Source organism: Cylas formicarius, unplaced genomic scaffold (genome assembly GCF_029955315.1).
Source record: "Cylas formicarius isolate icCylForm1 unplaced genomic scaffold, icCylForm1.1 PGA_scaffold_1__22_contigs__length_36826433, whole genome shotgun sequence".
NCBI classification, from domain to species: Eukaryota; Metazoa; Arthropoda; class Insecta; order Coleoptera; family Brentidae; genus Cylas; species Cylas formicarius.
The window spans coordinates 33,119,302-33,143,827 of record NW_026844264.1 but is presented as its reverse complement, the minus strand read 5'-3'; the positions used below and the strand labels follow the sequence as shown (position 1 = coordinate 33,143,827).

General features: G+C 34.1%; 1 protein-coding gene across 1 annotated transcript in view; it reads right to left on the bottom strand.

The window, feature by feature from the left end:
- LOC132697170 (cuticle protein 19.8-like) overlaps positions 1–12,633 on the bottom strand; it is a 35,327-nt gene extending 22,694 nt beyond the window's left edge. Inside the window, exons 1-2 of the mRNA XM_060662464.1 lie at positions 12,502–12,633; positions 7,574–7,702 (exon numbers count right to left, since the gene is read on the bottom strand). Of these exons, the coding sequence (XP_060518447.1) occupies positions 7,574–7,702; positions 12,502–12,513 (141 nt within the window). The 5' untranslated portion in view covers positions 12,514–12,633. The remainder of the gene's footprint in view (positions 1–7,573; positions 7,703–12,501) is intronic.
- Between the last annotated feature and the right edge of the window lie 11,893 nt (positions 12,634–24,526).

Genomic DNA, 24,526 nt, shown 5'->3' with positions numbered 1-24,526 from the left:
TTAGTTTTGATTAGTAATAGAACATTGTTAAAACAATTGCGAACATAGATAGTATGGTTGCTATCAACGCAGACTTATTAATAATTATTAATTATTTTTAAATAGAAATATCTCAAAAGCGGCTAAATAAAATGCCAACAAACCACATGCTCTTGAAATCAGAAAAAAAAGACGTAAGATTTAAGCAAATAATATATAAGGCATTCCATTTAAAAAAATTATGTTAATGTCATTTTGTTAGCTTGCGATGGTCGTTTGTTTTTTCTGATATTTGCATAAGATAACAGCAATAATCTTCAGGCTTTTGTATTTACACTCTTTTTCTATCTTTTAAAATTCACCCTGTATTTGGGTGTCAAAATATAATGAATCCTCCAGTACACCGGCGTCCGGGGATCGGTATCAATTTGTAATTACACACCCACACAAGAACGTCAGGTATTAATTACCTTCGTAACGATGACATTTCACCTACCTTAATCGGATCAAACGCAACATACGTAGGCCGGAGGCGGCGGCGCCGCCCCCTACATGCCGCCGCCGAGCCGGTATCACCGCCCGGGACGACTACGACCCTCTCAGAATTGCGTAACGGCAATTTCCTTTATTTGCCACTCTGTTTACGACCGGTTCCGTGTGGAAATTGATTCGGAATTCACTCCACGCTACCGTCCCGCAGGAATTTATCATTCAGATATCAGTAGTATTTTACTTTCCGACATACGCCGTTGGTGTTCAACTGGTCACAATACTATTAAACCGACAAAGTTTAGAAAGTTCGTTGCTATTAAGATATTTTTGGAAGGTATATTCAAGGTGTCGAAATAAATAGTCTTTTTTAAATCCTGTTTACATTACATGTAAACTTATGCATGTGTCGCTGATATTTGCGCTCCACCAAAAGAAAGAGTCTTACAATAAAATCAATGCCAACCAATAAATGTAATTTAAATAAATAATCACTTAAAAGTTCCTTTGCATAAATAATGAAGCTATTTTTTAACCCTTAACCTTGCTGAAATACACTGGAAGTAGTAAACCATTTTGTCACACTCCTGCAACGTCACGTAAGCAAAGTTGTGTCTCAGAACCTGCTTAGATTAACTACTTACGTGTAATGATTTATCCCTTTTATAGGCCATTGTTGCAATTTTTGGCCACTTTTATCTTCATGAGACGAGGATTAATGAAAGTTATTTGGTACCAAAAATGTCTAATTGTGATCAAAAATTAATATTGAATATTTAAACGAAAGTAAAAAATTGTTTTACGTTTTCCATAAAACAGTAACATTTTTATAAAGTTGCCTATTGGAAGGGGGAAGATTTCGAAATATTAGACACTCCGTTGTAAAAACGTTTGACAGCTTTTTCAAAAACATTTTTTAATGTTATTGTTATTAATTATTTTAATACAAGAAAAATGGTATGGATCTATACAAGATTTGTATGTAAAATTTTTTGTTTTTTAATTTTTAATTTACCATTTTACCTCTCTACAGTTCTCTGAAATAGCCTAGAAAACGGAAAATTATGAGTCGCAAGTAGTTAACCTGATCCGATTCTGTGACATCGATGTAGTCGCACCCAAACAACATGAATGAACTGAGAAAGTTGTGTATTTTGAATTTTGGCAATAAACCGTTTTCCCATTGCTAAAATGATAAAAAAATCAATTAATTAATTTTGTGGTGATAACTTAATTAATAGGGATGATTTCCTCTCGCTCCAAGTCAATGAATCTACTTTTTCAAATTTCCCTGTCTTGGAACCAGAGAACCAACTCGTGAAATGGTGTGTCGAGCTTCTCGATCCCATCTACACATTCAGAGTATTTAGAGTGCAGAAACGCAAAGATCCACTACGTATACTTTGGTTATTTCAATTTGTTAGCTTTTTACTCTCACTCGGGCGTCGAGATTCGGAGGAAAAGCTAATTTTTCGGGAACATTTTTTAATAAATATTTCCTGCCCGCGTGCCACTCGTTTATCATGGGAAATTTATCGTCTGTGACCCAGTTCCGCGGAAAAGGTTACGAGCGTGCGGTGGGGTGGGGGGGCGTTTCCTGAGGGAGTTTTGGGCGCTCCGACGACAGAGTAATTGTTTTATGGTTTCCCCTCGTTTCATCTCTCGTGATTATCATCTGTCACATTGACAATCTCGTTTTGAATCAATGACCCTGCATTTAACAACCAACATGGCCTTTGATAATAATATTAATAAAACCGGGCATTGAAATTATTTCATAAAATTTGCGCTTATAAGTATACTTTATTTTTATTTTCTAAGCCAAAGGTGGCAGGCGACACTTTGATTGAACGGTGATTGAAAGGTAGCATCAAAGTAAAACTGGTCTACCTCATCTGTAACAATTATATTTGTGCGTCACTCAGGTGAAAATAGTCGTAATTCTTCTGTGCCATCACGTTCACATAGCTTTCAAGTTCAAGCATCACAAAGTTTAACTGAATCCGATACACCACTAACCTGATAATAGTGAATTCATGATAAAACCTCAAAGTATTGGGCCACATTTTATTAGTTCAAGTGCATTTGATGATTTTCTCCTAGACTTGAACCTATCCAAGAGTGCAGCGGAATTTCAAGTTTCACTACTAAAGCAATGCAACTCGCTCGAAAATGACGTAAAAATGACTGATCAAAGAGCGATCAAAAGTTTTTCATGTTTTTCATGAATTGGAGACAAATTCTGTATTATTGAAAGAGAACTGTGACAGCGTGAAAGTAATACTAGAAAAATTGAATTAGATAGAATGCCAGTGGACAGTGATCTGTGATTTAAAAATGAAAACATGGAGAACGATTTCACCAAGATGTGGTGGACTTTGAAGGGGCAGTACAACGAGGATATGATGGGGGATTACATTTGGGATTTAATCCGAGATAGCCCATACGAACTTAAACGGAATTCGATAAATATTCATTTTTAGATACTTATTTCTATTATTTGTTACAAATTTTGAATAAAAAAGAGCTATATTGGAAAAGAAACGTTCTTTACCATAACTTAATTATCACAGATATTGCAACAATGATAAACTAATAAAAAAACAAAAAATCACTTCAACCTCAGTTCTGTCTTAAGGCAATTTTCGAATTAATCTATAACCTGTGGAGTTTAAAATGTCAAGTGCGGGCTAGTGAAAATAGGGAATTAAATGGAAAGATCGTGTTATTTAGTCCATATCAACGTCGGGTGTGGACACAAATTAATTAAGTCAAATTAGTCCTTAAAATAGAAGTAGGGTTACAAAATTTTCCATATAGCCAAAAATTGCTGTGAAAGTTAAGAATGTAAATGAATTGGGAAAAGGTCCCGTTAAATTTTATTGATGGTCTTTTTCAGTTGTCTTTGTAAGTAGACTGATTAAAGTTCCATTGTTCCTTGTCACTCAAGTAAGAATAACCCAATAACAATAGGTAATAACATCGTTGAAGTTTTATTAGGGAGGGTCCTTTGAAAGCCAACACGATGAAGATTGAGAGAGACTATTCTTCATTTTTGCTCACTCTTTATTAATTTACATTGAAAACATCCAAAATTATGTAATTAAGAAAAGTTGTTAATTATTTTAGGGCCTGCTGAATAAATAAATGATATACAGGGGATGGCGTTTAAACTAATCCAGACGTCACCACGTTTATGTAGAAGCGACAACACCGCATACTTGGAAATTCTGTATGTATGTCTGCGTGTATGCCTGTCTGGATGTCTATATATTATTTCGAACAGCCTGTACATGCTTGCTAGGTGTTGCGGATAGCTTCCGCGCGCCAATTAAAACTTGCCCGAGATTATTTAGTATCCACGCAATTTAAAGGGTTATTCTGTCATATCTGCAGCGGAATTAAGATTTAATGGCGACGCCCGCCAACTTGCTGGAACGCTTAATTTACTTGTCTAAAGTCGTTAAGTTATAATTGTGCGGGCGCTGACGGTGATCTAGGTCATGCCCGGGAGGGGGGAACAAGGGAAATTTGGCAACGTCGGCCGTTTTTCCGCCGGCCACTTGTTGGCATGCAGTCAATTTCGGTGTTTAACTCTGTCTGCAGTATAAAGATTGCGATAATTGGGAGGGTCTTAAAGAATTTTTTCAGACACTAATTCTGTAGTAGCGATCTGTTACCACATGCGTTGTCTTGTGTTGACATATAAGAAACACCTCATTAATAGCATACCTAATCTCTTGCCGGGCTTTACAGGTATTTGAAGAAATCGAAATATTCAACATATTAAAACTACCCAAGCTGTAGCGGTGGATCTCTCCCCCTATATTACCGCACATCACACATCCAATAAATTTTTTATTTTTCCTGAGTCTCAGTCATTCTTCTTCTTCTTCTTCTAGCTACGTCTATGGCTTACGGGGCCCTGAATAAATGTACATTCGTTATTCCTGTCCACTGTCTGATATTTTTCATCCCCTGACCTTTCGACCCTCTATTTTGCCCTGAAAGTTTAGTAGGATAAATTGATATTTCTCATTACGCATCACGTGACTAAGGTAAGCCATCTTCCTCACTTTCACATTATGTACGAGTTGCCTTTGTATTCGCGTCGTTTGTGACATGGTAGAAGTGTGATAGCACCACATTTCAAAGGTCTATAGGCGTATAGGGGCGTGGAGAATACGTAACATGTTTAGACCCGTGTTCTTATAGTAATATTCAGGTGCATGTTACACAGGACTTTGCTGATCCCATTCCTTGTTCAGAATTTTGGTCTCCTGAAATATTGGATATAGTAGTAATAGGGTTCAAGCAGTGACATACAACTCCAAATTATCCTCTTTTTGGTATCTTAATAAAGGCGTTCCACCGGGATCTATAATAGGTCCGACCCTTTTCTCTATATATTTCAAATTTTCGAGTCAAAGTCACTATTTTTGTGTGAGTCATTAGTGCCATCACAACTAAATTTGTGTGATGTTATATTTCATCCACGTTTGATTCACATTGATATTTTTTATATTCACAAATTACAAAACTGTTGTTTGAAGGTGATATTAGGTGTGAGAAAGTTATATACAGGTGAGAAAGTTATATACAGGGTGTTTCATTTGAAAAAATATGATGTAGGCTTATATGTCAGAAAATATATAGTGTTTTGTTTTATAAGTCACTTGGAAAAAAAAATTGGCTATTAACCCTACTTTTTTTTTGTTTATCTTGACATCCCTAAAAACAAAATAGTTACAGTCAATTAAGGCCCAGATAAATTGAACGCACGGTACATGCATCCTTTGCATAAAATTAAACACCTAATCTACGATGTTCTTGCCGGTTAAGTATCAATTTTCTTTTGGCTAATCGTAAATGATTTTCACTTTTAATTAATAGAGACAGATTTATAAATTTCGATTGGCATATTTGCTAGGCAACAATTTTGTCTGGTAAAACATTTCTCCCCAATGGATGGAAAGGCATTTGGATGGGATTTTCAACTGCACCGTAAAAGATTTTACACCCTCCCGTTACGACGTAACATGAGACAAATTTGATATAAAATATCGCGCAACCTTTACTTTATCGTCTAAAAGTGTCGCCGGCAGCGGGCCAGTCTTTGGAAAACATATCGCGGGTATACGAGTTCTTATTAATGGTCTCCTTATTTCCATAGAGTATAATGTTTCCTTTCCTTATGTCGCGGTAAAAATATTAATTATTTTTGAAATTTTTGATTTTTGTTGTCTGGTTTCAAACTTATAGATAGATCTAATCCGTAGGATTATTAGATGGAAAACGTCTTTTGAAATTTTAAAATTATACGGTTATTCTTCTATGTTTTATTGTTTCAGAGGCACAGGTTATATTTTCTCTTGCCACCATTGTAGTACTAAATAACTAACGTATGAGGTAAGTGACCAAAAACAGCTCCAAACAAATTTATAGCGTCGTCATCGGCCTTTGGGATTTTTTAAATTATTTTAAATATTGAAACTAACTCTTTTCAGGAATTACATTAGCGATCAAAAAGTATTTTCTTTTACAATGTTTATGAGACACTAAATCGATTTCAAGTATGGAAACTCCTGTTTTACTTTAAGTTTTACTCTTTAAGCTATAAAATGGTCGAAAGTAGACTATAAACAACGTAATAGTATCTTCATTTACAAGGGAGATCAAAAATTATTTTCTTGGACAAAGCCCTTGAGAATTTTTAACGAATCTAAAGTCTGGTTCTTTATCTATATAACAGTGATAAAAATCATTTTCTTGTACAAAATCTATGGGAATTTTGAACTATTTTTACTTTAAGTTTGGGACTTTAGGCTATAAAGTAGTACAAGTATGGCAATAAACAATGTAATAAAATCTTAATTTTTCAAAGAAACTGACACAGACTACTGTAATACTTTTTATAAAACTTCTGGATTCCTTTCGGGAAAATTTTTACTATTTGATATATCCACACTAAAGCCGAGCTCCTTTTTTAATTTAAATTCTAGTCCTTGAGCTATAAAATATTCAAAAGTAGTCAAATATGCCAATAAGCAATGTATTAGTATCTTCATTTATAATGGGGATTGAAAATTATTTTCTGTTAAAAAGCCTATGACACATTTCAACTATTTCAAGCACTGGAACTAAATTCTAGCCTTTTTTTCTCTAAGTTCGGACAAAGCCTATGACTAAACTGAACTAAACTAAAGTGTATCTCACTTTTAACTTTAAGTTTGAGTCTTTAAGTTGTTAAATAGTCAAAAGTCGTCAAACAGTGTCGTGTAATGGTGTCTTCATTGGATTCAATGCAGGTCCAAAATTATTTTCTTGGACAAAGCTTGTGAGAATTATGCTATTTGAAATACTGAAAATTAAACCAAACAATGTAATACTATCTTCATTTACAATGGGGATCAAAAATTTATTTTTTTTACAAAGCCAATGAGACGTTTAACCTATTTCAATTATTAGAACAAAAGTCTAGCTCTTGTTTTACTTTAAGTTCCACTCCTTAAGCAATAAAAATTCAAATGTTGTGGATTATGACAATAAATAATGTAATACTATCCTTATTTACAATGAAGATCAAAAATTAGTTTCTTTTACTATGCCTATGAGACATTTAAACTATTTCAAATATTGAAACGAAAGTTTTGCTGTTTTTTTGAGTTGAATCTGAGTCCTTAAGCAATAAAATAGTGAAAATTGCTCAAATATGACAATAAACAATATCTTCCTTTACAATGGGAATCAAAAATTGTTTTTTTTTATAAAGTCAATTTGACGTTTAATCTATTTCCATTATTAGAACCAAAGTTTAGCTCTTGTTTTACTTTAAGTTCCACTCCTTAAGCGATAAAAACTCAAATGTTGTCAATTATGACAATAAACAATGTAATGCTATATTTATTTACAATGAAGATCAAAAATTAGTTTTTTTAACTACTTTAAGTATTGAAAATAAAGTCTAGCTCTTGTTTTCGATTTCGAGTTTTCAGAAAATAGTCAAAAGTTTGTAAAAATGACAATGAACGATTCCTGTTCCTATTCCTATTAAGGTATTGAAACCCAAGACTAGTTCTTTCCTGGTACAAAAATCAATACTCACGAAATAATCAAAGGTCGTCTTAATCTCTGGCCCATGTCCATAGACCAAATTCTCTTCGCCGTGATGTCCACTATCGAATCCCAAGATGGCGGCCGACGTGCACGCGCAAAGGACAGATAGAGCTACAATCTGGAAGGGAAAAAATTTCGTAGGTGAGCCCACTCCCCCTAAGGGATCGCAAACGGCTTATCAATAACCAATTGCAATTAACGCATCCCCCGGAATAGAGTTTACCCCCCGATCCCTCCCACGCCCCTTTGACATCGCTATTAATTCCGAACGCTTGACGCTTAAATCTCCATCAATTCGAGTGCTTTGGATGTTTCCATCAGCGTATAGCGGATTTGTGTTCGATCATTCAAACCGTAGAGGTCCAAATGGGCCCCCTTTGAGGTTAGATCTCGTCCCGAACTGCGAATAAATAGGAACTAGAAGCTAGGGATTTTAGTTTAATAAAGAATTTTTTTTACTTAGGTCGCAATTTCAGCAAAATATGTATGCTAAATTAGGGGCACATTTGTTTGCACGCAATATGGATGAATTATGATGAATCGAAAGATGGAAAGAACAGGCCAAATGTCTCATACAAGAAGAAGCAGAAAGTTTCTATAACCTAACATTTATAAGCAGTAACTAGTACAAGTGCTAATAACTCGAAAGTATTTGCGAATATAGCTTATAAACAGAACTTTCATAAATATATTAGCATTAATAGATGGAAGTAAGTTGATTTATAGTATTTTTTTAAATATTAGTTACTTTCTGCACCAGAACATTTACTACTTACATTACACCCCCATCCATTTAAAAAATATGAAAAAATGGACCTATCTCTCATAAATTAGGGTTATTTTGGAAAAATTCTTACTTGTTTTTCAAAAATTATTTTTGCTTCTCCTATATTATGACGTAATTTGAAAATAACATTTTTGGAATCACTTTTTTTTTAAACACCTTGTGCAATCTAGGGAGGTAGAATGTAATCAATGCAATGCAACGATGATAAATGTCACTTTATTATTTTATTTATTGTTGTGCTGAAATTTGTTGAAGCGTCAAATACCGAGTCAGTTTTGGTTAGTTGACTTGGGTCTGAAAATTTTGACTTATTTATTAAAAATTATTACTTGTTTTTCAAAAATTATGATAAGTTGTAAATTGTCAAAAATTTCCATTATTTTATTTCTTCATGCCTATCTAATAATTAAAAAAAAACATTTTTGGTTAGTTAGTTAACTTTTTTTTTGAAACACCCATTAGAATTTTGGATGGTGGAAGGTTGTCTGCCATAAGAATAAGATTGTTAAAGAAAGCAATCAAAATTATGATACGTTTTACTTTACTACTTACATACCGCGTTATTTTTTTGAATAAAAAAAAAATATGTCTGTAATTTTTTTGATGTGAATAAGTCAAAAACCGAGTCAGTTTTGTTTAGTCGGCTTGAGTCCAAAATTGTGACTTATGTTGTAAAAATTCTTACTTGTTTTTCCAAAATTATCGCTTAAGTTGAAAATTCTCAAAAGTTTTATTTTATTTAATTTTTTTTAAATACATAAAAATGTGACGGGTGTAAAAGCAAAGGCTTTGACATTGGAGTTATTAACCTCCCCCCCCCCCCAACCGGTACCCCTTACGCCACACGAACAAGGATTAATTAATTAAAAAGTTGCGAGAGACTATTAAAACTTTCGAACCGAATCCTGCGTCGCAAAAAATACGCTGGGCTGGGGGGGGGAGAGTTTTACGGAGGGATTTCTTGCGAGATTCTATTTTCGGTAGTATGACGACAATCTTGTGACATCACGGTTACACATTTCAGCCATAAGGGTCGCTTCAGAGCTCGGGATCCCCAACACTTTAATCGCACCTTTTTTTTTAGTTTTTTCATATTAACTTGACTTCTTTTTTAAAAAGTGGTTACCTAGTTACCTAATTCTTACTTGAGCTTGATTTTTGATAACAAAAAGGTGTCAAGTATACTCACTTTATGAAATGGAAAGAAGAAATCTGATACCGCATTTTCTTGAATTCCCATTTTCATCCGTTCATAAATACTTTTATTTTTTGTGAACATAACCAAAGTTTCAGCTGCCGATTGAAGTAAACAACTTTTATTTGTCTAAAAAAATGGATGAAAGTGATGTGGGAGCACTGGAAACATGGAACTAAAGCTTAACAAAAATCGAAATCTTCAATAATAAATTTAAAGCGTAAAATTTTCCGAAAAAACTTTTTTTTCTGCGTTATGTTCTTTTGTTTATATTTTAGGTTAGGATAAACACGTTGAGAGGCGACATGATGTAAGTCATATCGTTGCATTCAAAAGCCTCAACGAATTAATGAGAAGGAAAATTTGACAATATTGGCTTTAGATTGTTCCTAGTTTGGAAAAAATTAAAAAAGAAGAAGCTAGAAGGTTATATCAGACATTCCAATGATTTTTTCAGGGAAGAACATTCCCAAACAATCCCAAAAAATAACGCAAATTTTCAGAACGTCGAAATGTTTACTTAGTAAAAAGCTTAAAAATAAAAGTTCTGCTGCAGTTGATGATACCCCGAATTTTTTGATCAAGCGCGTATTAATATTCATTATGAAGCCCTATATCTAGTAAATTTATCCTTTTTTGAAGGGAAATTTCCTTCAAGCCAAAAAATTGGAAATATTATTCCATTACATAAAAAAAGGTAGTAAAACAGATATTAATAATTAGATCAGTTTAAGTCACTATGGTTTCCTCGAAGTTTTTGAGTACGTATATTTGCAATTCCAAATCTATCGAACTCAAAAATGGTACAGGGAGCAAAAGGAAACGAAACTAACAAGTACAAGTGGGGAATAACAAGTGGGTAAATGAGTATATGTATTTGGGAGTACTAGTAATCAACAAATGTGAAGAGGACAAAATTCTAGTACCAGAGACAATGGTCCGACCAACTTGAACTGACAGTCCTGAGACATGGACCCTCAATCAAAAAAACCTACAGAAACTAAATAAACAGGAAAGGAATATATTAAGGCATATCTTTGGTGGGAATAATACAGAGCATGGCTGGGAGAGAAGGATGAATGAATCGAAAAATTTGTTCAAGCAAGGAGACTACAATGGCTAGTGCACCTCACTAGACCCAGAGGGGTGCAGGAAGCGTGGTGTACCAGAAGATGGAGAGAAGCCGTGAAGGAAAATTTGAGAGAGAGAGAGAGAGAGAGGAAAGGATTGTTAATTGGAGAAATATAGCAAGAGATAGAACTGAATGGATGAAAATTATATAGCTCTGGGCCTAAAGGGCCTGTCAAAAAGCTGATACAGCAACTACTTTTATTGTGCCTTGAAAACAATAAAATATCATCAGATAATCAGTTCGGTTTTCGAAGTGGGAGCAGTACCAGCAGTTACTTGAAGGGTACTGTTAATTCTATTAAGTGCGGCAAGTGTCCTATTGTTGTATTCTGTGATCCCAGCACAGCATTCGATTGTGTAGATCACGACATCATGTCATGGAAAATGTCTTGGTATTATCTTATAGAAAACAATAGATTAGCCTAATGTATAAAACAGATGGTGTATGCACTGAAATGAAGTCGAAGTCATCCATGGTAACAATGGGCGTCCCTCAGGGCTGTGTATTAGGACCAGTACTTTATGCGTGGCTCGGACGACTTCGAGAAAACAGCGTTCACAAAGTTTGCTGATGGCTTTACTATATCTATGACGAGTTTAATGATAATAAGTCATACCTTCCACTAAAAACATCTTTTATAAGATTCTCTCATAGTCAAAAGACACGTAAATACTGAAGAATTGCTATCAGTACATGATGTAAAGTTTCTTAGAATATTGATAGATAAAAACATGAATTTTAAAACTCATTACTCTTCGTTGGTATCAGATTTTTTGATTTTGTAACTGGACAATGGTCTCTATTTCCTGCGTTGGATCTAATTCTGATCGCTCTTTCTCGGATAAGAAAAATTTTTATTTAATCTATTGAGTTTCCCCACAGTATAACAGCATATGAAAAAATTGAACGAAAAAGAGCTCGAGACTAGATAATCCCTTCCGATTGGATTTTTCAATCGTCGTAACAAAAAGTTGACACTTGAGAGGCGCTTTACTAAATAAGCAATATGGTCCTTCCAAGAGAGCCTATCACCCAAGGCCACAACCAACAACTTCTCAGATCTTAAATTTGTTGAAAATACTAATAATGGAACCCTGTGGAACTCCGTGCATTAAATTTGTAAACTTGACATTTCATTACTGCGAAAAACTGTTTGCTTTCTATTAGGGTAATAAGTAGTTAAAGTGCTATGCTCACCCCCCTCAAAGCCCAAAACTATACCAGCGACTATACGTTATAGTGGTGGAACGCCCCTTTTAAATCCAAACTGGTATGGTAAGTTAATTTAGAGTACACATTTTGAATGTGTTTGAAATGTGTGTTTATGTGTTTTAAAATAAATCAGGTTTTTTTGTTCAACGGAATTTTTCACTGAGTGAATACAAAATCTAAAGACGATTTTAACCTCTTACCGAAAGAAATAAAAATGTTAGAGGAATATCTTGTGATTAATTGCCTGTAGTCAGTACAATGGCACTTTAGTTAGTCTTTGTTTATAAATTACTGTTTCTAGTCTTGGATTATGCGTCATTTCATTTTATTTTTTTACAATTTCTTATACAAACACATTTTTATTACATTTTGAAACAAATATAAAATAAATTTGGCTCTAGGATAAATCATTCTCTACAACGTGTTTAAACAGGCTTATAACTTTTAAACCATATTTAAGCACGTCTGCTTTGAAGCGTTTGAGAACGTTATATTAATCAGTCTCAACTATAAGGCACTTTAATAAAATATATCAGATTCTAAAGCCGAGTCGAGTAACAAAATTTATGTCGGGGAACAAACTATACGAACCTCGGGAAACATTGTTCTTTGGTTGTCCGTCGCACTCGATCACCGATCACCAACCTGGAGTTATCTATCGTTTCGCTCTCTTTATATAAACGCCAACCCCCCGGATCTTTCTCTCTCGTTGTTTCACTTGCGTAAAAAATAAATCAACAAACGCATTTGTATACGAGGCATATAGCGGAAAACGAACCCGCTTAGATTACCTAGATTTCTTGCAAATTTCTCGCGACGCCTATCGCGTTTACGATCCGACGCCAGTGGGCAAAAAATTCATAGTATTTCTGAAAGAAAAAATACTAATTACGTATTCTTCTTCTTCGCTTCGAGTTTTTGGCACTTTGCCTGTTTCCTCTATCTTCTTTTTCCTTTATTATTTTTAATTTATTATTATTCCATATTTTTTCTTTGTTTGTCTTCTGTCTGATAGCTTCGTGTAGATTCATAACGTTTTTCTACTGTGTCTTAGCTTGGCTCATACATGTCGATAAGTTGTCGACTTTGTATCGATAAAACCCGTTTTTTATATATATGTTGTTTAACAGCTTTTGATCGAAGTTCCTTATTAAGCAGTTTCGAAACAAATTTTGATACCATTTCTCTAACGATTTTTCAACACCATTTGTTTGACCTCTTCGACGCCTTCGTCAGTTATTGAGCGATGTTCGTCATCGGCGTCTTCTCGGCCGTTTTGGAAAAGCTTGCACCACTAAAAAACATTGTTTTTGCTCACCATATGCCGTTGTTGATATTTCAAGTGTTTCGCGGCGCTGCATTCCATTTTATACACACAACACAATACCCAAAAAAGTGTCGTATTCTCCGTGTTGTTCTTTGACTTGTATTTTTGATATTCTATCTAATTGTCGATCTTCCTTTTCTGAAACCCATTGTCACTTATTCGTGTCTTCGGGGTTACTTTTCTCTCGGCTTTCTTGGGTAACATTGCACGTTTTCCAGCATACTTCTTTTAAATGTATCCCAACACTATTTCTTCAATAGTGTTTCTAGTCATTTGTGACATTTTTTAAAAGATATGAAATGAAAAAGAAATGCTGTACTCGTTGAGGAACGCTCCATACAAAAAATACAATGAAGAAATATTTTTCATGTAAGGTAGAAAAAAGAACCAAGCCCGGTTATACATTCTTTCGAACTCATTTCGGAGTAAAAAATAGCCTAAAGGTTATAGGGTATGAACGCGTGAAGAAGATAAACGTACTCAACTGATGGATTCAATGTTATCCCTTCTTCATTTCTTCTCTTTTAAACGTTCAGAATTCAAAGATGCTAAGAGCAACGCTGTCCGATTTACTGCGAATTCATAACAACTCAGAATTTTGGAGGTTTTCGAATATAGGAAAATTTAGGAGTGTACCGGTGAAAGGTTACCAGAATGATAAACATCGTCGCGAAATCAGACAGCATTGTTGTTAGCAGTTTTAAATTATAAATCTATTCTTTCGAGCTTTGCAGTTGTGTGTCTATACGAAGCGTTGGAATGAATAAACTTTACAGAACAACAACGAAATTCGAAAAGGAAGACACATAACACTAGAAGGAAAATTAACGCATAGGAACCCATAAAAATTTCCTGGAATTATTTCGCAAGCAAAACTATAAAAAAATTGATTATTTGATGAGGCGTTTCGTGGTCTGAGAAAGTTTCCTTGTACGGATTCTAAAAGTAATTACACTTTTTTTTTATTGTAATTTTTGGCAACACAGCAAAGACGTTTCTGACATAGAGCGGATTCATATTTAGGAATTTCAAGTGATTGGAAAAAAAGTTAAATACAAAAAGTGTGTCACCTTACATTGTGCCAAGGCAGTAACTAACTTCGCTAGATTTTAAGTATTTGAATAACGATATAGTCCTGGCACACTAGAACACCCTGTATACATATAGCATGCATTTTGCACTCTTTGGATAAGTGTGATGTCTAGAACATACGAGGAGTTTCACCTAAAATTTACCGATAAAACCATCTCCGCTGAAAGCGCTATTTTTTTTTTCGTCTCGACGGTAACGTTATTACGTAGCAATTTTTCCCTGCGCGAGCAGCGGTGCGTTCACTCGGAAGTAGGAAACACTTATCCCCCGAGCAAATGCACTTTATCATCGGTCATGCGTGATAAAGACCGTATTGCCGGTTAGACGCCCATATCCGACCAATGAACGCCGATTATATATATATATATATATATATATATATATATATATATATATATATATATATATATATATATATATATATATATATATATATATATATATATATATATATATATAATTTAAACACTGGGTACGGAATCAACGAAATATAAAGTCAATGCGATTTTTTTCTTGACAGAAATGTTTTGGTTTCTCGTATTTCGTGTTCACCCTTTTCAATATCATCGAACGTAAATGGCAAAGTAAACGAAGTTGATAAAATCGATAAGGTTTCTTTATTTTATGAAAAGTAAACGTAAATAATAACGGAGAATTTCGTGGGGCGCTCCCCAACGTTCGAAGTATAACGTGCGCCTCCATATTATTCGATATTGCGGAATACGAAATAGTAACAATTTTCTAGAAAGATTAACCAAAATTGCTGATGAGTTTTGCTTCTGGCGACTACTGATACTGCATTGATAATATTACGCCAGTTATATTATCAATGGTTAGTTGAGATCCTTCTTTGGTACCGTGAACACACTAAATGACAAAAAAAAATCAAATTTGTAGATTATAATTTTTCCATTTAGTTGTCTTTCTTCTTCTTCCTCTTCTTAGAGGTGTGTTCTGCCTCAATCTTTTGGACGTATTCATACAAAAATCGAGTTGCTCACTATGTTCTACAATGAATGTCCATAGACATTAAATTTGCAAGGGCGCATAAACAATTTTTGACAATTTTGATCTCTTTATATGTTTTGAAGTAATGAATAATGACAAAGAATTGATGTTTCAACTATGCCAATATAAACATAACATAATTGTAATTATAATTCCATCTCACCTTAAAATTTAATGAATGAAAATTACTGCTGGAAAGTACGACAATTCGAATTTTTAATTAAAACATGAAAAGGAATGGCTGGCAATAAAATCTGGCTTTAGTCAAAAATTGTGACTTGTTTTTCAAAAATTGTGACTTATTTTTTACAAATTCTAATTAATTTTAAAGAAACTGACTTATTTTTCACAAATAATAACTTTTTTCCAAATAATGTTACCTGCTTATTATAATTTCTGACTTTTTTATTAGAAATTCTGGCTTATGTCAGGAATTCTGGATTATTTTCCAGAAATTCTGAATTATTTTGCAGAAATTCTTCACTATTTAGTAGAAATTATTACTTCTTTTTCAGAAATTCTAATTTGTTCCTCAGAAATTCCGACTTCCTTATCATCAATCCTGACTTAAATCAAAAATTTCGATTTATTTTGTAAAAATTTTGACTTGTTTATCAGAAGTTCTGGCTTAAATCATAAATTCTGTTTATTTTATTTTCCAGTAATTGTGACTTATCTTTCAAAAACTCTGACTTAATTAGCAGATGCCTTGTTTAGCAGAAATTGCGGATTGAGTAAAAACTTTAACTTTTTTTTCAAAAAATCTTATTTATTTTTCAGAAATTTTGACTTATTATTTATAAACTCTTATTGAGTAAAAATTCTATCTTGTTTATCAGAAATTCTGAAATCAGAAAGTCTGGTCTATTTTACAGAAATTACGACTTATTTTTCAAAAAAAGTTGAATTATTTATCGAAAATTCAGGTGTATTTTCTAGAACTTCTGAGTTATTTTTTAAAAATTGTCATTCATTTAGTAGAATTACTAAATTGTTTGTCAAACATTGTAACTTGTTTCGTTGAAACTCTAACTCATTTTTCACAAATTCTGAGTTATTTAGACTACAGCTATCAGTAATTCTGGCTTTAGTCAGAAATTCTGAGATATTCTCCAGAAATTGTGACCTATCAAGTAGAAATTATAACTTTATCAGAAATTTTGGTTTAAGTTAGAAATTGAGGACTTCATCTAAATTCGACTTATTTTTAAGAAATTCCCAGTTGCATATCAGAAATTCAGATTTGTCTCTCAGAAATTTCGGGTTATTTAGTAAACATTCTGACTTCTTCATCAGCAATTTTGGCTTAGGTTAGAAATTATCACTTATTTTCCAGAAATTTTGCCTATTTTCTCAAAAATTATGACTTATCAAGTAAAAATTATGATTGTATTTTGCTAAATTTAAACTAAAACCCGCGTTTTATTTGCAGTTGCCTTCCGTAGCCGTGAACTTCATATACGATCGAAGGTTTCCTGATCGATATTATACCGTCGACGTACTAGGGCAATGATAAAATTCGAAAACGGTGACCGAGAGATAGAGACGGATACTCGAACGAGAACGAAAGGCCCGTTGCGTCACTGCGAGCGCAACGAAAACAAAAAGCAATCGCGCGAGCTGTCCGCGACATAATAATAATTTAAACGATCACAAGCCCGCGTAATTTACACACTTAATTCCGAGGAAATGATCTAGATTGACGCCCGCGTAGACATGGAACCCGCGAAGCGGAAAACGAGCACGTGTTCCGCCTGCTAAACCGCTTTCGTTTTCAAGATGACCGCCGTCGCGACACCTTCGACACCGATGCGCACGCCACCGCGTCGCATATTTCGGTAAAAGTCGCTTCCGTGTGGCCATAACCTCGAAAACGGTGGCGCCATCTTGGGGAACTGATAAGAACTATAAGTTCAGATTTTTACAAAAATTATATATTTTCACATGACAATTATTTCGACAACACCGTGTCTTTATCAAATGTAATATTTACAAACTACCTGCTACTATGTATGACAATAAAACCTTAATTAAAGTTGTTGTGAGAATTTAAGTTGAATTTAAGTTTAATAATAATAATAATAAATTTAGTGTTAGGATCTACCTGTTTGCCCAATATAAATTTTAGGACATGATCCGCACTTCAACCTGTAGACACCTGATTTTTGAGATTTCGGACACTTCGTTTTATTGCTTTTTTAAATTTTTCCTATTGTGTTGTTAGTTCTGAAAGCTATTTTTAAACCACATTTTGACAAATGTTTTAAACCTTTTTCACTGGGTTCTCCTATGTATGTAATTGTTTTAAATTGTTCGTGTTCTATATTAGGTTTCGGATAGAGTTTACTGTTGTCTGGATTTGTTTTTTATTTATAATTTTATCTATAATTCACGGATTGTATGTAGCCATTGTTCAGTGCAATTTGTTTAATGATTAAGTCTAAAAAATTAATAGAATTATCCTGTTCAATCTCAATAGTGAATTTTATACGATTATGTAATGAGTTAATGTAATTTAAAGAAGAATTAGAAGGGATTTTGATATCTTTAATTTCGCTGGTAAATTCAAAAGAATTTTTTATTGCAAATTTGGTTTAAAATCGGTGTGGAACTTTAAAATATTTACTAATTTTGTTGTGAGTTTAACTGCTGGAGCCGTTACATAAGACACGACTGGTCTAATGGTCTAATATCTTGTTTATGTAATTTAATTAAAGAATATAATTTCGGCTGTTGTGGAATCATAATTGTAAACAAATACTTGTCTTTATCACTAAATAGTGTGGAGTTAGTAATTACTTCCTTGACTTGTCTTTGATATAGTCGGTAGGATCCTGTTTGATACGTTCGCAGAATATCGAAGAAGCGAGATATCAATTATGACCTGTATAGAGTATGGCAATGCAACAATAATAACCTTAGCATTAATGTCATGAAGTCGAAGTTCTGTTTGTATGGCAAAAAACATATATTGAGTGGTTTGGGTCTGGAGAGTGTTAATATTAATATAAATGACGTTAATTTGCAGTATGAGAAACATAAAATATTTGGAAATTATATTAGATCGACAATTAAATTTTGGTGCACATTGTGATTATATAATAAGAAAGTTCTCACAAAAGGTGGGTTTTATATCTAGAGCAGACAAAAATTTAACAAGTTTTATAAAATTGCTTGGCAGCGCCACATCTACGGAACGGAACTTCCGAAAATACAAAACAGAGCAATTCTAAAATGTAATAGATATACACCTGTGATGACTATGTTAACTGTGTTACAAATATTCCCTGTAAAGCAAAAAGTTATGTTTGATGCCTTTATATTTATATTTAAGATAAAAAATAAAATTATAGCCCTTGATGCGACCTACACTAGGGTTTAAAGCAATTAGCTATTATTCGTACAAATTTTGATTTACAGTTGGTAATTTACTCCCGCAAGCAACAATTTTCAGGGTCTTTCACATTTTTGTGTATAATTGGAAAACCCTGTCTATAATCGAAAAAATAGTTGAAATAAAGATCATAGTAGCAGATCTTCCGCGTTTCTCGGTTAAAGAGTTTTCCAGATAGGGTTAATAGTTTTTGCGAAAATGTATTTTTTCTAGAAGTCAAAATAATCAAAAAAAAAAAATATTTTTAATTTTTTTTAATAACCACATGACACGATTAAATTACACCCAGTTTTTACAGTTCAGATTCGCGTATGGATTTTCACTTCTTTTTTTTATGTTTGTTACCGTCTTTGAGAAAAAAATAAATCCTAAGACCCTCGCAAATGTGGTTTCTAAATTTTTAAAAATAGTTATCGACTCCCCAGCCCTCCGATACGGTTCCGTTCGGGATCTAAGTTCTATATTTTTATCTTGAAGTCCATGTCTGCAAATTTCGGATTCTTTTCGTGTTTAATACAGGCGTACGAAAAACGGAAGAAAAAATCACGAAAAAAAAGATGGACGCCACTGTTCGATAGCGGCCATTTATTATTTATTATTTTTATGGAGCGAAGACAGAGAACAGAGAAAAGAGAAAAAATGTATAGGATATAGAAGAACATGTTTGCAATTACGGTACAGAAAGTGAAGAAAAGTCGATGTCGACTAAAATCTAATCGAAATCGACCAGGAAAGGCGACTATTTGAGCCGAAAAGCCGGGTGTCACGTTCATGTCTGCAGTTTTGATGCCGTTTTCGTAACAACATGAGGCGAAAAAGCCGTTTTTGACCGTGATGTGTTCGAAATCAAGAAGAAAAACCAACGATTCGTGACAGAAAGAGCGGCCGTGAGCAGACATTGACGTTGCCGTTAAAATATTGGTCGATTATGATCGAATTCGCTATAGCAACTGAGGCTGTAAGCCGATATCTTCAAATTCTGATGCCGTCTTGGTTACAATTTGTCTCGGAAAAGCCGATTTCGTTTGAGTTTGTTTACCGAAAACATCTTCTCACGACAAGTAGATAAGCGGATACGGAATAAAAGAAGAAGAAACAAACACACGGTGGAATTGGGTCGGAGGGGAACTTTTACCGAACTTTCAGTGGCATGGCCCCCACCCACTACTTTTCAATCGTTTAAACTCCTCCGGAGACGCGTGAAAAGTTGAATACGATTTCGCGTCTGTCGGATATCGGTCTGGCTCGAGTCAAATTTAAGTTGTTTACCATAAAATGTCGTCTCGCTTTGATAAGAAACAGACGCCGCGTCGCAAAACTTTACACGCAAATATATTGGAAGCTTTCGGATAGATTTAGATGCTCCTTGGTTAGTTTTGGTTTGTTTCAGTTAGTTTTGGTTTTTTTTTATTTACTTTTTGGTTTGTTCTGGTTAGCTTTAGTTAGTTTTGGTTCGTTGTGGTTGGTTTCAATTACTTTCAGTTTTTGTTAGTATTAGTTTTGGTTAGTTTCGTTTGTTTAAGTTAGTTTTGGTTATTTTTATTTACTTTTTGGTTAGTTATAAGTAGATTTAGTTAATTTTGGTTAGTTGTGGTTGATTTTAGTTGCTTTTAGTTGGTTTAGTTTAGTTTTGGTTAGTTATTGTTAGCTTTGGTTAGTTTTTGTTATTTTAGGTTAGTTTTGGTTAGTTTCAGTTAGTTATATTAACTTTTGGTTAGTTCTGGTTTGTTTCAGTTAGTTTGGGTTAGTTTTTTTTGGTTTCAGTTAGATTTAGTTAATTTTGGTTAGTTTTGGTTAGTTAATGTGGTTAATACATAGCGACGCGCCTGCTCACTTTAGTGTTGCAGTAAGAGAATATTTAAATTACACATGTAATAACCGGTCTCCAAATTTAAATAGTTTGGACTTTTGCATAAGAGCACAGTTAACACTGTGGAAGGACTGAAGGACTGAGTTTCCTGCGACTTAATCAAATAAGAAACACTGGAGGTATTCTTCAAAGAGTGCACCGCAATATGAGGAAAAGAGCTGAAGTGTATTCTTCAAGGTGGAGAACACCTTCAATAACTTATCTAGTTCCTGTGTTCTACTTTTTTTCAAAAAGGTTGACATTAATTTAGTAACAGACAACGTTGTTAAAAATTATTAAGAGTAGTAATTCAAAAAAAATTAAAATCGTTTATTATTTAACTTTTTGTTACGATGTTATGTGATTTCATTGAAAAAGTAAAGTCTCAGAGATTTTTTTCTCAGAGGGCATTAGTGAGTAACTAAAAAATAGATATTTTGTTTTAGACAGATATTTTATTTTTCACAAAAAATGTTCTCGATTTAACCAGTGCAGCGACGATCTAATTAACCAAAATATTGACATTTTTTTGTCCATCGCACGGTTTTCACTTAAAAACAAAAACTAATTTCTCTGCATGCTATCATATTAACGATATTTTTATCGACCGTGCAGAGAAGAAGTTTGCCACTGGTGTATTTAAAAAAAAATCGTAGCACACTGATTTTTCAGTTCATTAAAATATGTAAAGTACCACTAAAGATTTTAAAAAAATATATTTTATTTTTGAATATTTTACCACCCCGTATCTCGAAGGTTGAGGGCGTATGTTCATATGAAGTTTTCTTCTTAAAATGAACCCAAAAATCGTTTGCCATATTATTGACATCCGATTAGAAAACACCATGTATATGATTTTTTTTTGGCAAAAAAAAAGTCTCCTAAACCCGATGGACGTATATGAAGAGGCGCTCTCAAAGGAAAGCTGCAATTCCCTTCACTACTTTGAATGTCAAAAACCGATAACTTGCCGATATTTTAGCCATTCCAGATACCCTTTATGCAGGGAGTTTAGGAGCACGTTACCCGGCAGGGAATAAGTGTGACTTTCATTATTCAAATATTTCATTCATTAAAAATTGCTCCTTGTTTTGTCGCCACTAAACTTTAAAACGTACGCGACAAAGAGAAGTCAACAAATCTTTCAATGCTTAGCAGTTACAAAAGAGACCGAGGGACGGAGGGATAGGAAACCAAAGGTCTTTGGGAATAAATCTTTATTGAATGGAGCGCATTTTGAAAAAAAGTTGAAGGATTGAAATGTTCGGTGGGTTTTGTGTCATGAATTTTTTGACAACACATCTCGCTGTGGCTATGTAAGGAAAGTTTAAACAAAGGTCGCTTTTTTATGCGGGATTTAGTGCTTTAAAAGGTTTTTTGATTTTTGGTTTAGTTTTCTGAAAGACGTTTGTTTAAAGGTGTACCAAAATGTTCTATTATTTTGTTATCAATATTTTTTTTCCGTGAAAGAGTGTATCTACGGTTATTAAAAACAATATTCAAGTAAACAATTTCCAACATACAATAAACCGAATACGTTGAAATTCAATTATTTAAATGTGTTTAACTCCTGAACTAATATTAATAACGATTTTGAACTTAATATGTATAGTTCATTATTATATTAATTAATACGGAATAACACGGAATCTAAAGAATATTAACCTAACATCATACCTAAAACTTTTGATCAAATTGGAGACCATTTGGAGACGAGTCAAAACTTTCACCCTTCTGCCCTTTGTAGTTTGCACCGCAACCGCGTGTCGCTACCGTCGCGACAAGTCATGAATCACTACGGCGTCATCTCATTCAATGTCGGGGGCATTTCCGGTGGCAGTGGTTCATAAATTTCTCCCCCGAAATAGAACCTTTTGTTTGAACGTATTGTAATAAATTTATCTTGCTCCCCGTTCCCCACCCGGTCCCGACAAGGACTGATGCCGGCCGCAGTATTCCTCTTTTCCTCCTTAAGGGCGACGCTGCTATATATCCAGCGTTAATGATTGGGGAGACCTACGCAAACGAAGGCTCGCTTTATTTGAATACATTTTTCCACGACTTCCTGAAAGAACGGTTTAAAAATGCAACAATTAAAAAAAAAACTAGAAATTTTCACAGGCTGCTGTAATACTTTTTACAAAATTTTTGGACTCCTACTGCGTCGTTTTTTTTGAGTCTAACGTTTCGCCAATCATCCTGTTGACTAAAACTAGCTGGCATTTTACTCTGTACCCTGCTTATATATTGTTGAGAGGGGCGGAGCTAAATCAGGGGCATAAATACCATCTCGAATGACTGATTCCCATATTGGTGAACAACAAAAATTCTTGAAAAATCAAAACCTCCTAAGGTTAATAATGCAAAGCTTGAAATCTCTAAAATCTAATCCCGGCATCGTAATCCTAAAAGCAGGTAAAGGAAATGCTACCGTAGTCATAAACAAAAATCAATATCAGGAAAAGATCCTATGGAATGTAACCTGAAGTCTGTTATTAAGGCTTCTTCTATTTCAGACTCCATGAAAAAGTCCGTCACCCCTTATGGCTCTAAAATTTCTAGTCTCTGAGGACTCCCAAAGATCCACAAACCTTTTGACCTATTGGCAGCACCATCGGTTCTGCAACATATTCTCTAGCAAAATATCTAACTCTATTATTAAAATCCTGTAGTTACTGTAGTTTCTTGAAATAAATTCATTTCACTCCATTGAACAGTTAAAAAGCATTACATTAGATACACAAGATTTTCTGGTTTGTTTTGACGTAGTGTCCCTCTTCCCATTCCTGAGACTCGCAACATCATTTCAGATACATTAAAATCGGAGAATCCCACCTTAATTGGAAAATGTTTATCTGGAACCTAATTATGTTATGCTATTTGGCCTCATGGTTAAGAATCCCTAGTAGAATTTCTTAGAAACACACAGACTCTACACACCCTAAAATAAGACCTAAAATCGTCGATTATCAACACTTATCGAAAAATCTCTCAACGTCTTCGATCCGTCAAAGACGAAATTCCATTTGAGATGCCAGGAGTTTACAGCATTCTTGCATGTAATCAGTTCTTCTACAACCTAACAATCTTAACCTCAACTCAGGTCTCTACCTGTCACCAATTTGGGAATCAGTCATCTGAGACAGGATGATTGGCCAAACGTTAGCAAGTACAACCGACGAAACGTTAGCAAGTTCGAGTAAACACAAACCGACGCAGGAGGAATCCAGAAGTTTTAGTGTTGATGACTATACCCAATAACAATAGGTGATGATTTCGTTAAATTTTAATCGGTAGGGGCTGAAGATTGAGAAAAACTATACACTTCTAAAATGTATAATAAAAAAGGTAGTGGGGGTAACATTACCCCTGTGTGATAAATTAACTTCAACCAAACTCACAGTCTCTCTTACTATTGTCCTTTTAGTAACTAATTACACATTTCTCTTTCATATTTCTTGCTTTATGTAACATTCTCTTGGATAAATCTTTTACTTCGTTCTCACTATTAAAAATTAACAAACCCTTTTGTAACTGCAACGTTCGCGTTGAAAATTACGATTGACCAATCACGTTCACCACTTTGGAGCATATAGTTTTAACACAGATAATCAGGAGAGCCGTTCGCAAAGAGATAACTCAATTTCAGACGCTGGAAAGCGGCGAGGGGTTGTGGTAATCCACGTGGCACCATCTTCCTTTGAAGAAGTTACATTTTACAGGCAAACGCGACAGCTTTACGGAAATTCCATAAGAGGCCATAAAAATAGCGCCCGTATGACCGAGTGGCACTTTTTAAGTATATTAATGTAATGTAATGTAATCGGAAACTAAAACTGCTGTGCAGCTTGTCTCGTAGAACAAGTTTATGGAGAGTAGCCTTGGTGACGTTTCTTACTACAGAGAAACTACGGTAGAACTTAGGGCATAGTTAAAAAAACATAGT